Source organism: Lepidochelys olivacea (genome assembly GCF_965140295.1).
Source record: "Lepidochelys olivacea isolate rLepOli2 genome assembly, chromosome: 14".
NCBI classification, from domain to species: domain Eukaryota; kingdom Metazoa; phylum Chordata; order Testudines; family Cheloniidae; genus Lepidochelys; species Lepidochelys olivacea.
The window spans coordinates 31,738,277-31,752,335 of NC_140424.1; the positions used below are offsets into that span (position 1 = coordinate 31,738,277).

The 14,059-nt window shown below is 50.5% G+C and overlaps 1 protein-coding gene across 1 annotated transcript in view; it reads left to right on the forward strand.

Moving 5' to 3' along the window:
• LOC311530354 (uncharacterized protein) overlaps positions 1-13,576 on the forward strand; it is a 31,801-nt gene extending 18,225 nt beyond the window's left edge. The window contains exon 5 of the mRNA XM_084646859.1: positions 1,382-13,576. Within this exon, the coding sequence (XP_084502985.1) occupies positions 1,382-3,561 (2,180 nt within the window). The 3' untranslated portion in view covers positions 3,562-13,576. The remainder of the gene's footprint in view (positions 1-1,381) is intronic.
• The last annotated feature ends 483 nt before the right edge of the window (positions 13,577-14,059 follow it).

Here is a 14,059-nt window from a genome sequence, read left to right on the forward strand (position 1 = left end):
CTCCAGTGGTTCATTCCACCCCTCCTGGAAGCATGGCTAAGAGCTTTGTAGCAGCTGGTTTTGGCGGCTTGTTCTTTGTGCCACATTTCTGTTTTGCCTGTGCTGAGAAAGGTGATGTTTGACAAACAGGGAGTTCCGGGGATGCTCTCTCTCTCAGGATCCACTGGACCAAATGACTCCAAATTTGTCTCACTTCTACCCTCACCCCATATTAGGGTTGTCAGGAAAGTCCAGTCAAGAAAAGGAATCTTGGCAGTGTCTGGTCAGATGTACTGACCGGACACCAACAGTCTGGTTACCATGGGGCGGGGGTGTGTGTGTGTGTGTGCTGGGTCATTAACCTGTGCCAACTCCTGCTCAGCTGGGACTGCCTCCTACCTGCAGGCAAGCTCCCTGTCAGGCTGCAGCAGCTGCTGTCCCAGCCCCAAAACAGAGGGAGCCCAGCTGGGGTTGGGGGGAGGGAGGTGGCGACAATCCAGCAAGCAACAAGGGAGAGGAGGAACAGATAGGGGCAGGGCCTTGGGAGACGAGGCAGAGAAGGGAGTGGGGCCACGAAGGAAGAGGTGGAGCAAGAGTGGGGCCTTGTGGGGAAGGGGTGGGGCAGGGGCCTCAGGGGTCTGGTTACCAGCAATTAGGAAGGTGGCAACTATAGCTGGTATGCCAGTTTTCAAGCTGATCTCACTGTTAGTCTGGATTTCAGAGGGTTTGATGATTAGTTTTAAATCAAAACCTTGTCACAACCATCCTTAACTGTGTCGTCTTCCCCCCCCCCCCCAATCGTCGCATCACAGCGCCTTTTCTCACCACGACTTCAAGGCTACTTAGCCTGGAATCTCCACCTTTGCTTTAAACTGTTGTGGAAAGTGGAAGGTTTGGTGCTCCGTGCAGCTCTGACTAGGGGATTGGGGTGGTATGAAGCGAGATGAGGGCAGGGGCTGGGTTGGGCAGTCCTGCAGGCCAGGAGAAGGTGAGTAGGGATTGGATACAGGACAGAGAAGTGGGTGGGCACCGTCCCAGCTCAAGGCAAAGAGAGATGGCTTTAAGTGAGAGTGAGCAGGCTGCTGTAGACAATTGAGGTGCAGAATAAATGAAAGCAGAATGGTGGTTCCCCCATTGCCTCCTCTTCCCCACCCCCATTCTACCACATGTCACCCAGGTCAGGATTGTCCCCAGCAGCTGTTGGATCCTCCTGGCAGCCATCATGGTTTCCCACAACACCCGGGAATAGTCCCCTCCCACTGAGAGCTCAGAAGGGCTGGGGGTGGGGCGGATTCAGCTCCTGATTTTTCAATCTCCCCAGCAGCTCTCTGGGCTAATCCCTACCGTGGCCAATCTCCCTTCCCCCTCAGCGCAGGGACTGACTTGTGTCTGGGTTCTCCAGCAGGTGACGGGGCGCCAAGTGACAACGAGGAGGAGACCCCCCCTCAGGAAGGCTCTGAGAAGGCGGAGTCACCCGAGGCCTTGCCAGGAAAAACCGAGGGCCCCGACCAGGGTAAAGCCAGTGGGAGCCAGTGCCGGTCAGAAGGGCAGCCACCGCAGCAGAAGAGCCCTGCACCGAGGAAGCAAGAGGGCAAAGCCACTCGCCGTGCTGGCCTCAAGAAGGGGAAAGAGCCCCCACTGTCGCAGCAGCGGGGGGCAGGCGTCTGCACTGAGTGCGGGAAGGACTACGGTTGCGGGCGGGCAGCACAGCGGGTGCAGACGCCAGAGAAGCCGCACCAGTGTGGGGAGTGTGGGCGCTGCTTCCGCCAGCGCTCCATTCTGGCCAAGCACCAGAAGATCCACACGGGAGAGAAGCCCTACCGCTGCGATGACTGTGGCAAGTGCTTTAGCCGCGGCTCCAACCTGACACAGCACCAGCGTATCCACACCGGTGAGCGCCCCTTCCACTGTGGTGACTGTGGCAAGAGCTTCATCCAGAAGTCGGACCTGGAGCGGCACCAGCGTGTCCACACCGGCGAGCGCCCTTACCAGTGTGGCCAGTGCGGCAAGTGCTTCAGTGTCAGCTCCCACCTGGACCGGCACCGGCGCACCCACCTGGGGGAACAGCGCCGCCACCATGCCTGCGGAGGAGGCAAGGGCTGCAGCGGCAGCCCAGCGGCCCGTCACCGGGCCTGCCAGGCCGAGGAGGAAGAGGAGGAGGAGGCAGTGGCTGCCCACCAGTGTCCCGAGTGTGGGAAGTGCTTTGCCCAACGGGCCTCACTCTCCAAGCACCGCAAGACCCACAGTGGCGAGCGGCCCTACCAGTGCGGTGACTGCGGCAAGCGCTTCAGCCGCAGCTCCAACCTGACTCAGCACCAGCGCATCCACACCGGCGAGCGCCCCTTCCAGTGCGGTGACTGCGGCAAGCGCTTCATCCAGCGCTCCGACCTGGAGCGGCACCAGCGCGTCCACACCGGCGAGCGGCCCTACACCTGCCCCGACTGCGGCAAGAGTTTCAGCGTCAGCTCCCACCTGGACCGGCACCAGAAGATCCATGCTGCCGAGCAGGCCTCCTACCGTTGCCCCGAGCACCTCAAGGGCTTCCTGGCTGCTCACCAGCATGGCAAACTCTTCAAGTGCTCCGACTGCGGCCGCTGTTTTGGCCAGAGCGCGGCACTGATCAAGCACCAGCGGGTGCATGCTGGTGACAGGCCCCACCAGTGCATGGACTGCGGGAAGAGCTATGTGGCCAGCGGTGCCAGTCCCAAGGGCCAGGTGGCGGCCGGAGGGAAGCCCCACAAATGCACTGACTGCGGGAAAAGCTTGGGTGGCATCTCGCCTCCCGTGCTGCACCCAAGGCTGCGTGCCCAGCAGTGCATGGACTGCGGGAAGAGCCTGGCAGCGGGGAAGCCCCCGCCACCACCGGCAGAGAAGCCATTCAAGTGCACGGACTGCGGGAAGGGCTTTGGGCAGCGCTCGGCTCTGGTGAAACACCAGCGGATCCACACGGGCGAGAAGCCCTATGCCTGCCCCGACTGCGGGAAGGGCTTCATCCAGAAGTCGGACCTGACCATTCACCGGCGCATGCACACCGGAGAGAAGCCCTACCGCTGCCCCGAGTGTGGGAAGTGCTTCAGCGTCAGCTCCAACCTCATCACCCACCAGCGCACCCACCTGGGCGAGAAGCCCTACCAGTGCTCTGAGTGCGGCAAGAGCTTCATCCAGCGCTCAGAGCTCACCATCCACCAGCGCGTGCACACCGGCGAGAAGCCCTACAAGTGCCCCGAGTGCGGGAAGTGCTTCAGCCGCAGCTCCCACCTCAACCGGCACCAGCGCACCCACGGCGGCGACAAACCCTCACTGCTCTTCGCCTCCAAGAACTCTGCCGCTGCCAGCAACCCCCTGCAGGCCTCCTCTGCCTTCTCCTCTGCCTCCTTCTCATCCCCACTGGGCACCTCCTCCACCCCCCTCCCCTCCCTGCCCTCTTTCCCTTCCTCTCCCTCGCCCATCTCCATCCCCGCCCTCTCCAACAACCCACTGGATCTGCCCTGGGCCCTGTCCTTCCCATCCCGCGCCTTCCCCCACCCTTCCTTCCCCTCGCCTGCTCCGTCTGGGGCCCCAGCCTCGTCACTGATAAACTAACCGCCCCCCGCAGCCTCTCTCTTCCCCCTCGCTCCCCCTAATTCTTGTCTGTCTCCCTCCTTACTCCCCATGAATCTTGCCTCTCCCCCTCCAATCTCCCACCTGGCACCCCGTAATCTCAACTCTCCCTCTCCTGGTACCCCATGAATCTCGCGTTCTCTCCAACTCCCACATTGTCCCCACTCCTGTTCCCTCCCCCATCCCCACCACCACTGCCAACTCTCTTGCAGTTTCATGGTGAGTCTCGTGATATTTGGCATTTTCCCTAAAGCCCCAGCTCCTAGAGCAGGGGATTTTCATGAGAATTTCAGCTTAGAAAATTTCTCGTCCTCCTGGTTGCAGAGAAAAGCAGGAAAACATGATCCCTGGCGGCTCGGACACCAGAAGGCAAATAATCTCAACGCTGAATTTAGTATTTTTAAGCCAACTTCCTGATTGTTTTGGGGCCTGGCTCCTGCTTTTTGAAGATGTGGGGCTGGTGATACTGCAATGGGGGGCCATGGCTATGAAGCTGGTCTTGTCTTTCTCCAGTCCTTCTCTTCCTTCAGCATTCACGCCATCCACCTCCTCTCCCCTTACCATCCCTTTGACCTTTCCCCTGGACTGGCTCCTCCCCTTCTCCCTTCCCATGTCCTCAATGCCTGTACCACTGACCCCTCTGATTCTGCTGCACGACATCCTCATTCAGCCCTGCAGCGCTGGACCAGATCCCCTCCCTGGCTCATCACCAGCTTTGGCCCCTCTCTGGACAAGGCAGTTGCTGAGCCCTCTCCATCTCTGATCCTCTCTATCTTCACTCCGTGAGATCCCCACAGGGATCATGGTGCTGTCGTAAAAGGACTCTTAGGAGGCCCAGGCCAGAATGGAAAGGCAGATAGGCTGAGACTGGAAGCATCCTGTGCTGAGAGCAGCAGCAAAGTCCCATGCTCCTCCGGTGAGTGGAATGAACAATTCAATCCCTACCCTGCAGAGGTTCAAGTGTCCAGAGACACAACAGCCTAGCAAGCCGAGCCGTTGACTTCATGGGCTACTGGAGTGCTGGCATCTCCATACTTGTAGACTAAGCATAGGTTGGCAGGGGAAGGTTAAGGTTAGAGCTGGTCAACATTTGTCATATTTTGATGAAAAATTATGTTGACCTTTTGAATTTTGATTAAAAAGAAAAGAGAAGAAATTAATTTTCCAACATTGATTGTGAATTCCTCCCCCCTCCTTTTTTTTTTTCTTTTTGAACATCTCTAGAGCGTGGCCAACATTGTCTGGAATTTCAAAACTTCTGTGCAAATTTTAGAATGAAATTTTGAAAACTGGACCTGAAATTTTTATTTTTATTATTTTTTTGCTTCCCCTCCCCTTCCACCCTGTTTTTTGACTGCCTCTAGTTAGGATCATCACTGAAAAGCTAGGTAACAGTTATCACTCAAACTAATTTCATTTGGCTTGTCCCATATTTCTGCTGTCATGTTGGATCAATTACTATTTCTGACTGCTCTTGCGACTCTGTTTTCCAAGTCTGTTTCGATTTTCCTTTTTAAAAATTTTTGTAACCTTGTAAATAGCCCAGTGATAGTTTTAGACTCTGTAAATATTTTTTAAAAATCTATTTTCCTGTTACTCGTAGAGGAGAATGCTGTGTTTTAAACACCTGCTGTACTGTAATGAAGAAGGGAGGACTGATCTGGACTTAGCCACCCTCCGAGCACACTACTTGATACCCAAAGAGAGATTCCCCTTCAGCCCTGGACCATTTAAGAGACTAAAGAGTCAGTGTGGTAGCATCAAATACTTTAGACTACTTAAATCCATATTTAGGCTGGTGTATCCAACCACCAAGTGTCCAGCATATCCCAAATCACCCTTGCATTTTGCAACTGCTGTCATGTATTCCCACATCCCAGCTGGAATTTCATGCGCCCCCCCCCACCCCCAAGTGTTTGCCTTCAGCTCCCTCTTTCTGCCACACGTGAGCAGGCAAGGCGCCTCCCTGGCTTGCCTTTCGCTATCCCCTGGCGCTGGATCCCAGCAGGGAAGGAACGCATGGGAAAAGCAGAAGGCAGCAGCAGAGGGCCCAGCTGGCAGGGATGGAATATGAGGGGATTCAGTACAAGCCACATGATCCCCTGGCTGCCTCCCAGACAGCAGCCCTGATACTTCAGGATCCATCCCCCCCCAGCATTTTCAGCACCCTTCAGACAGGACCGAGACGCTCTCTCCAGCACTCAACAACCCACCCGACTCCCTGCAGCTTGCCAAGGTTTGTGCAGCCTCATGTCCTGCCCCATCATTGCTGGGGGCACCGCAGTGTTAGAAGATAACATAAGAACGGCCGTATTGGGTCAGACCAAAGGTCCATCTAGCCCAGTATCCTGTCTTCCAACAGTGGCCAATGCCAGGTGCCCCAGAGGGAATGAACAGGCAATCATCAAGTGATCCATCCCCTGTTGCCCATTCCCAGCTCCTGGCAAACAGAGGCTAGGGACACAATCCTGGCTAATAGCCATTGATGGACCTATCCTCCATTAATTTGTTTAGTTCTTTTTTGAACCCTGCTATAGTCTTGGCCTTCACAACATCCTCTGGCAAAGAGTTCCACAGGTTGACTGTGCATTGTGTGAAAAAATACTTCCTTTTGTTTGTTTTAAACCTGCTACCTATTAATTTCATTTGGTGACCCCTAGTTCTTGTGTTATGAGAAGGAGTAAATAACACTTTCTTATTTACTTTCTTCACACCAGTCATGATTTTATAGACCTCAATCATATCTCCTCTTAGTTGTCTTTTTTCCAAGCTGAAAAGTCCCAGTCTTATCTCTCCTTGTATGACAGCCGTTCCATACCCCTGTTCATTTTTGTTGCCCTTTTCTGAACCTTTTCCAATTCCAGTATATCTTTTTTGAGATGAGGCGACCACATCTGCATGCAGTATTCAAGATGTGGGCATATCATGGATTTATAAAGAGGCAATATGATATTTTCTGTCTTATTATCAATCCCTGTCTTAATGATTCCCAACATTCTGTTTGCCAGAAGCTGCAGTTAATGATGATGTGCAGAGTGGTTGCAAGCATGCAGATTAACTCATTAAATCATTAGAGAACCAAGGTGGGTGAGGTAATATCTTTTATTGGACCAACATCCATTGGTGAGAGAGACACGCTTATAAGCTACAGAGAGCTCTTCTTCAGATCTGGGAAACTTAGCCCTGGTCTACGCTGCAGAATTACTTGATATAAGTACATCACTCAGGGGTGTGAATGATCCACACCCCTCAGCGACATAGTTATACTGGCCAGACAATCACTACACTCTCGAATGAGCTCACACAGAAAAATGATAAAGGACAAAACCTCTATCACCAGTGAACACTTGCCACAAAGTGATCCCCCCGTAGCTGACCTCTCAGGCCTCATCCTCAAAGGAGCCTGCTGTACACCTTCAAAACATGAGCCTGGGCGTTTAAATTCATCACTGTGCTAGACACCTAAAGTCATGGTCTTGATAAAGACACTGGATTCATGGCTTGTTCTATTTATGTAACCCTCTAACCCCCTTCTTGTTCTGTGACCTCAACGGTGTTAGTCACATTTTGCCTTGAATGGTCCCTTAGAATAGTGGCTAACGACTTATGCTGAACTAGCTGTTCGAGCTTGTACTTCGCTGTGACGCTCTGAGCCCTGGTCTGCACCGCAGAATTACCTTGGCATAACTGCATCACTCAGGGGTGGTGTTGTCCTGGCCTAAATGCCAGTGTAGACAGTGCTATGTTGGCAGGATAGCTGTCACTGGTTAACTATTCCACGGGGAGAGCTCTCTTGTCAGCGCAGAGCGTTTTCATTGAAGCACTACAACTGCGCCGATGCAGAGTTTTAAGTGTAGACTTCCCCTGAGTACCTTTTCCAGACCTGAAGGAGAGCTCCCTGGGGCTCGAGAGCGTGTCTCTCTCCCCAGCAGAAGTTTGTCCAATAAAAGGTATTACCTCACCCACCTTGTCTTTCTAACATCCTGGGACCAATGCGGCTACAACAACACTGCATACATCATCACATCTTTGGAAAACTCCAGCCTAAATGAGTGGCCTAATTTTTCAGAGGTGCTATGCTCCTGGCCCATGACTGGGGCCCCAAGCATTACACCCATGATAGTAATAAGTGAAATACTGCTGCTTCTCCTTGACATTGATAGTCTTTATGGCTGCCCAGTGCCCCTGAGAACCAGGCAGCTTTCATTTAGATGCCTTCATATGGCTATAGGGGCCAGATCCTCAGCTGGTGTACATTAGTGTTGTCATTGACCTGAAGGCAGTGAAAAACTCCAACTGAGAATTCTATTCTATTCTAGTAAAGAAGTGTTTTTTTACCCACGAAAGCTTATGCCCAAATAAATCTGTTAGTCTTTAAGGTGCCACCGTACTCCTCATTGTTTTTGTGGATACAGACTAACGCGGTTACCCCCTGCTACTATTCTACTCTAGTGGTTTTTATATCATGTTCATCACAGTGGCATCTGAGTGCCTTTCAGTAGTGCATGAAACATCTGTCTAATATCTAACAGTTTAGGCACCGAGTTCTAAGAATTTGGGCCTAAATATGTTTTTAAACCTCCCATAAAAAGACCCAGAAAATTGTATTGTACAGCTGACTAAAGAACCAGGCTTCATTTGGACTCTTGTGTTGTTTTGGGATGATCCTAGCTTTTTTGTGGGTCATGAAAGAGAAGGAAAATGAGATTTGGAATCCCCAAGCACTTTCAAATTTGGGTTTTGGCTTGAGCGTCTGTTTCTGACAGAGTGGGGTTTGGTGCTTCAGTGTACAAACACCCCACAGCCCAGTGAAAAAAACAGTCCTCCCACGGAGTCTATGAATGGGTTTTGTATCATCAGAATGGGAAACTTCCAACCAGAATGCAAGTGCCAGCTGATCCAGAGTTCTGTTAGAATATTTAGAGCTACTTCGTCCAGGAAGTTCCTTGTTCTTAAAGAAACAGACACTTGAAGTGACAGAAGAAAACTTTTGTCGTTTTTGGTTTGAAGTTTGATTTCATGTATATGGTGAGGAACCATAAAATCAATTGACCTGATTAAGTGACAAACATTAAACTTAGATGTTAAATTATTTACAGCCTTTAATTTTGTGCTAGCATCTTAGGTGCCACAATGACAGGATGCTTTGAAGACAGACACTTAGATAGGCCTGTTAAATAGAAAGACAGGTGGAAAGACACGGGATATCAAGAAAGAACTGCATCAGGAGAGTTATAGCTTACATAACAGAGGCTTTTGTGCAACCTGAGACTCAACCTCCTGTGTGACCTAGAAGACCAAAAGATTCAGACTCGTGATCTTGTTAATAAATAAGGATGGGGTGTTTTTTGGTGGGAGACCAGTGTGTGGTATTGCAGCTGGAACTGGAAGTGTTACACATGGAGTGGAACCCTTGACAACCACAGAAGTATCAATGCCAGGAGGAACAGTACATTGACAAGGAGCGAGATCTCGAGGGATGGCATTGTCAGGAAGAGCCACAGGACTGTCACAGTCATGAGCAGAGAGACTGTTCCAGCAGCTGTTGGTCTTTCACCTGAGGGTGATGGTGACAGATGAAGAATAACCTCCACAGCTTTAAACAGTTATTCTGTAAACACACTGCTAGGGATGCCTTATCTGGGGTGGGTTTGTTATGTGCCTTCAAGAAAGTTTGTGAATGGTGCAAATTGAAAGAAGAAACAGGAGTTTTTCACCTGTCACTGCTGTTTCTGGGGAAGCACATAAGGCTGATGCTAGAATGAGCTCTTGTGCTAAAAAATGAAAGCTGTTCTGCTGGTGATGGAAGCATAGTGCAGATGCTTCTGCCTGCTCAGTAAAGGGGCTGGTACAAATTGTATGCAGGGTTTCCGTGCCAGTGACTTTGAGAGGCCATCAGAGGTGTCTCCCTAGAAAAACTGAAACGTATCTCTTTGTGGACAGTTTGAGGGCATGTTACAGGGATCTGAAAGCTGAACCCAGTCAGAAAGCCCGATGGACTGGTAGATCAGTACCGTGTCTGCCAAGGGCTCCATGGCACTGTCAGTCCTTGGAAACACCAGCCAGTTTGCCTGCTGGTGCTTCCCTTTGGAATGTGGCGTTTCAAAGGGTGGCCAGCAAAGAGTGGCCAGCGCCAGGGCTGAATGGGAATACATTTGTCTGCAACTGGAGGTATGAGGTGTACCCAAGCCATGGACCAACTCTGTCTACGAGGCCACTACCGACAGCAGCAGACCTGTTGCTGGGGTGCTAAAGTGGTGAGCCTGCTAGAGTGGGGACTGGCCCACTGTGAAGAAGGTTTTTTGGGAGCAGGGGGGTTACTGCTGCAGTACCATTGGGAGCACCATACACAAAACAGCATGCGCTGAACCACATCCAGCCGAAGGAGACAGAAGGCTGTACTGAGAATGTCACTGGAAACGTAATGAGGGTGTTTTCTGAAATGATTCCCTGAGTCTGCTCTCGCTGAAATCAATGGCAAAACTAGGCAGCTCGGTCCAACGCCACTTGCCTTTGAAAATCCCAGGCCCTAAGGCCACGTCCTAAAGGGTCAACCCCCCCCCCCCCCGGCTTGGATACTGCGGCCAACTGTCTTCCACACATAGGAGAAAGGATATGGCAGAAATAGAGACGTGATGCAGAAGAGCAAAGAAAAATATCAGGGTCTTGGATAGATTTATAAAGGTCAGGACTTAGTGTAGAGGTGAGGTAGAATGATGGAGGAAATGAACGGTTCAGCGAGGTGCTCCCCTTCATGCAATTCCCATAACACAACCACCATAGGGGGCACATGGTGGAACTGAAAAAGCACCTATTTAAAGATGATAAAAGAAAAAAGTAGTTATACCCAATGTGTAGTTAACCTGTGGAACTCATTCCCGCTAGATACTACTCTGCCCATTGCCACAGCAATAAGTGTTTCATAAAAACTTTAGTCATGAATGGGCTACATTTTCCAAAGTGGCTTAAGACGCCTTTGAAAGTGGCCTGGTTTTCAGAAAGGTGCTGAGTCCCCACTCTCTGAAAAGCAGTCCCCGGAAAGGGTCTCAAGTCATGCTTCCAAAAATGGAGGCAACCAAAATCAATAGTCACTTCAGAAAAAGTAGGCCTGCTGCAGGTAATGAGCTCTGCCATTCCACGACCAAAGTGAAAAATGCGGGCATGTTATAAACGCTCCTGCTCCTGGGCATGAGCCAGTCACTGGCTGATGGAGGTGAGGAACAAAATTCCCCCGGGGCAGGGAATTGTATAAATGCACCTTTGTCTAAAGCAGCTGACGCTGGCGGCTGTGAGAGACAGGATACGGGGCTACGTGGAGCCCTAATCCAGTGTAACAATTCCTCCATTCCGAGGGCAGGAGCAGGTTTTAACTCACTAAAGTGAATGGTAGAGATTGTGACACCTCTGTAGGCAGCATTACTGGAATACTATGTCCAGACCAAAAAACTCCTGTTCCCTAGTTAAACCTTTTCAGCAGACCTAGTGTCAGGGTCCTTGTAGCATTGCTATTCCAAGATAATACAATGACTTTGCACACCAATGAGTTGCCGTGAAAATGGGGCCGAATGATGCTAAACATAGGGTTGCCAACTCTCACAATTTTAGCATGAGTCTCGTGACATTTGGTGTTTTCCTTTAAGCCCCAGCTCCTGGAGGCATGTAATTAGGGGTGAATCTGACCTTTCATTTAAAACACTTTCTAGCCTTCGTGGTTGAAGAGAAAAACTTGAAAATGGGCCCTGAGTATGAACCTAAAGGCTCCGAAACAGGAAAGCGAATAAAAATCCCTAAATTGATTTTTTTTTAAAAAGAACCTCTTGATTTTTTAAATCAGACTGATGATATTTGGAGCTTGACTCTTGAATTTTTTAACATCTTGGGATTGGCAGTGCTGTAAATGTGTCCTGGGGCCATAGGAAATCTAAGCCAGGTCATGGAAAGAAAAAGGGAGGGATGCAAATGGATGGGCAGGTGACAAAGATTTTTAGCCACATGCACTGCCAAAGAAATGCACTCTGCGTGTTCTCTTGTTGGGAATAAAGAGGCAGCTGAAGTGCAGTTCTAACTTGGGAAAGTGACTGCAAAATTGTATCAGGTTTATCATCTCTCAGTGACTCCTCAGTGGAGAAGTCGAAAGATCCTGCTTTTAAATGCAAGCCCCTCAAACTCAGCCTGGGAGCTGAGCTCTTTCTGTATCGTCAACACTGACACTTAGTCTGCAACTGGACTTAGCTCTGGAGATGATGCACGAGCCAGATGCGAAGCCAGGGAGAGGGATGGTCTGGTCTGGTCTGGTCTGGAGGGGACTGAGCACAGGGCTGGGCTGGGGAAGCCCTGAGTTCCAATCCTCACTCTGCCAGAGATCTCTGTCTGGGGTGGGGTTAGTCATTGTTGCTGCCTTCTGCCTCAGTTTCTCCATCTGTAAAATAGGGAGGGCAGGGGGATAACAGTGCTTCCCACCCACCTTGCATTGGCACTGTGAGGGTGAATTGTGTAACATCTGCCCTGCACTTTGAGTCTGTAATTCGCTATATCCCTTCTGAGTCATGTTATCCGGAGTATAAAGTAGGGAAAACTTATTCACTTGCTCCAGAAAAGACATACATGGGGAATAGGTTGATGCAGGAAGAAGAGGCAAATTTAAACTCTATCTAACCCTTTTCTCATTGTAGCATCTCACACACCACTGTGAGGTAGGCAAAGACTAACATGCCCATGTTACAGATGGGGAATGGAGGCACAGAGATGCTATGGGGCAGACCACACTACATACATCACTCTAGCGATCCCGGCTGAGTCCCCACCTCCCTGTTTTCTCAGTATAGTTAAACCACCTCCTCGAACGACATAAAGTATGCCAGCAAAAGGGCTCGCTGGCCAGGGTAAGCTGTGGCTAGGTGGGGGTTTTGCCGGCACAGCTCTGAGGACACAATTTTGTCTCACTCCCATCTGGCAAAGCTTTGCTGGAAAAACATGGGGCTTGTCTACACTGCGACGTTGTCAACAAAACTTTTGTCTTTCATGGGTACTTTAAAAAGCCGCCCCGCAAAAGTGTTTTGTTGACAAAAGTGCTAGCAAAATACCGATACAGTGTTCACACACGCTGACTTTTAGCAATAAAGCTGTGTCGACACAGGCTTATTGCTAAAAGCTGCATCGTGTAGACAAGCCCTTGATAGCATAGACCTGGCCTAAGTGATTTTCTCAAGGTCATGCAGAAAGGCGGTGGTAGAGAAGGGACTTGAACCAAGAGCTGGGGAGTCCCAAGCCAGTGATCTAACCACTGGGCCATCCTTGCTCCCTGAAAAGCTGCTCTTGAGAGCAATACTGCACTTGGTGGTTCAGCATCTTTGCTGAAGGCCGAAGGACTGGCCCAGCGTAGAGTTTGTCTGAGGGGGAGGAGATATGACTAGCGTAGCTTTAGCACAATAACTATTGTACGATAGCTCTTCTAGAGTAACACTCCAGTATGGACACACTATTAGGAAATAAAAAGTGACTTTACTCTGGAGTCAGCACTCCATGTAATTATTCCGAAATAAAAACACCTTTATTTTGGACGAGTGTCCACCTGGGGGAGTTAGGATGGAATAGCTAAACTAGACCGGAGTGGAATAGCCATGTCAGGAAATCTCTCCCATGTTGACAAGTCTTCAGTACCTGCCCTAAATGCTCTCACATGTCCCTCCTGGACAGCGGAGGCAGGACAGGCTGCGTATTTGCCTGGGTGAGGGATGATGGGAACATCCAATCTCCGGGATGAGGATCCTAAATGCGGAGCTGGTTGATGGTTATAGAAGCAAACAAGTTTCATTTTGATAGTCCTGTATTATATACTTGTGTGTCGGCGCTTCGGAGTGTTTTTATGAGTGTTGCTGTTTGTTTTCTGAGCCTGTTTTCATTTTGCTATGCTTTTGTACCCTCTGTAAATAGCCCAGGCAGTAGCGTTAGAGCCTGTAAATAAATAAACTCAACCTTTTTATCTGTTTGTCCCCAACCTTGTGGAGGCTGCGTTATTGGAACTCCTTGTTGCCACGTGCTGAAGAAGAGAGCAGAGCTAAAGGAGACATCCTTGAGCCCTGGAGAAGCTAAGCCAGTGCCTGGTCTATTCGGGGTTGGCTACACTAGGGGAATTTGCACTGGTGTGACTATAGCAATGCACTGGGGAGCTTGCTGGTGCAATGAGAACTGCTCTCTGTCTATTGAAAATATGGGTCTAAGTGATAATCAGTGACAGAGAAACCTAGGCTTCTTCATCTCATTCCCCCCCCCATTAACTATCTCACATTCCTCTCCCCCCCCCCGCCCCATCCCAGTGATAGAGGCCAGGAGTCCTGGCTCCCAACCCCCCACCTCTAACCCACTAGACCCACTCCTCTCTCCAAGCAAGGGATAGAACCCAGGAGTCGTGGCTCCCCTGCTTTATTCACTAGACCCCACTCCCCTCCCAAACTGGGGACTAGAGCCCTGGTTCCCAAGG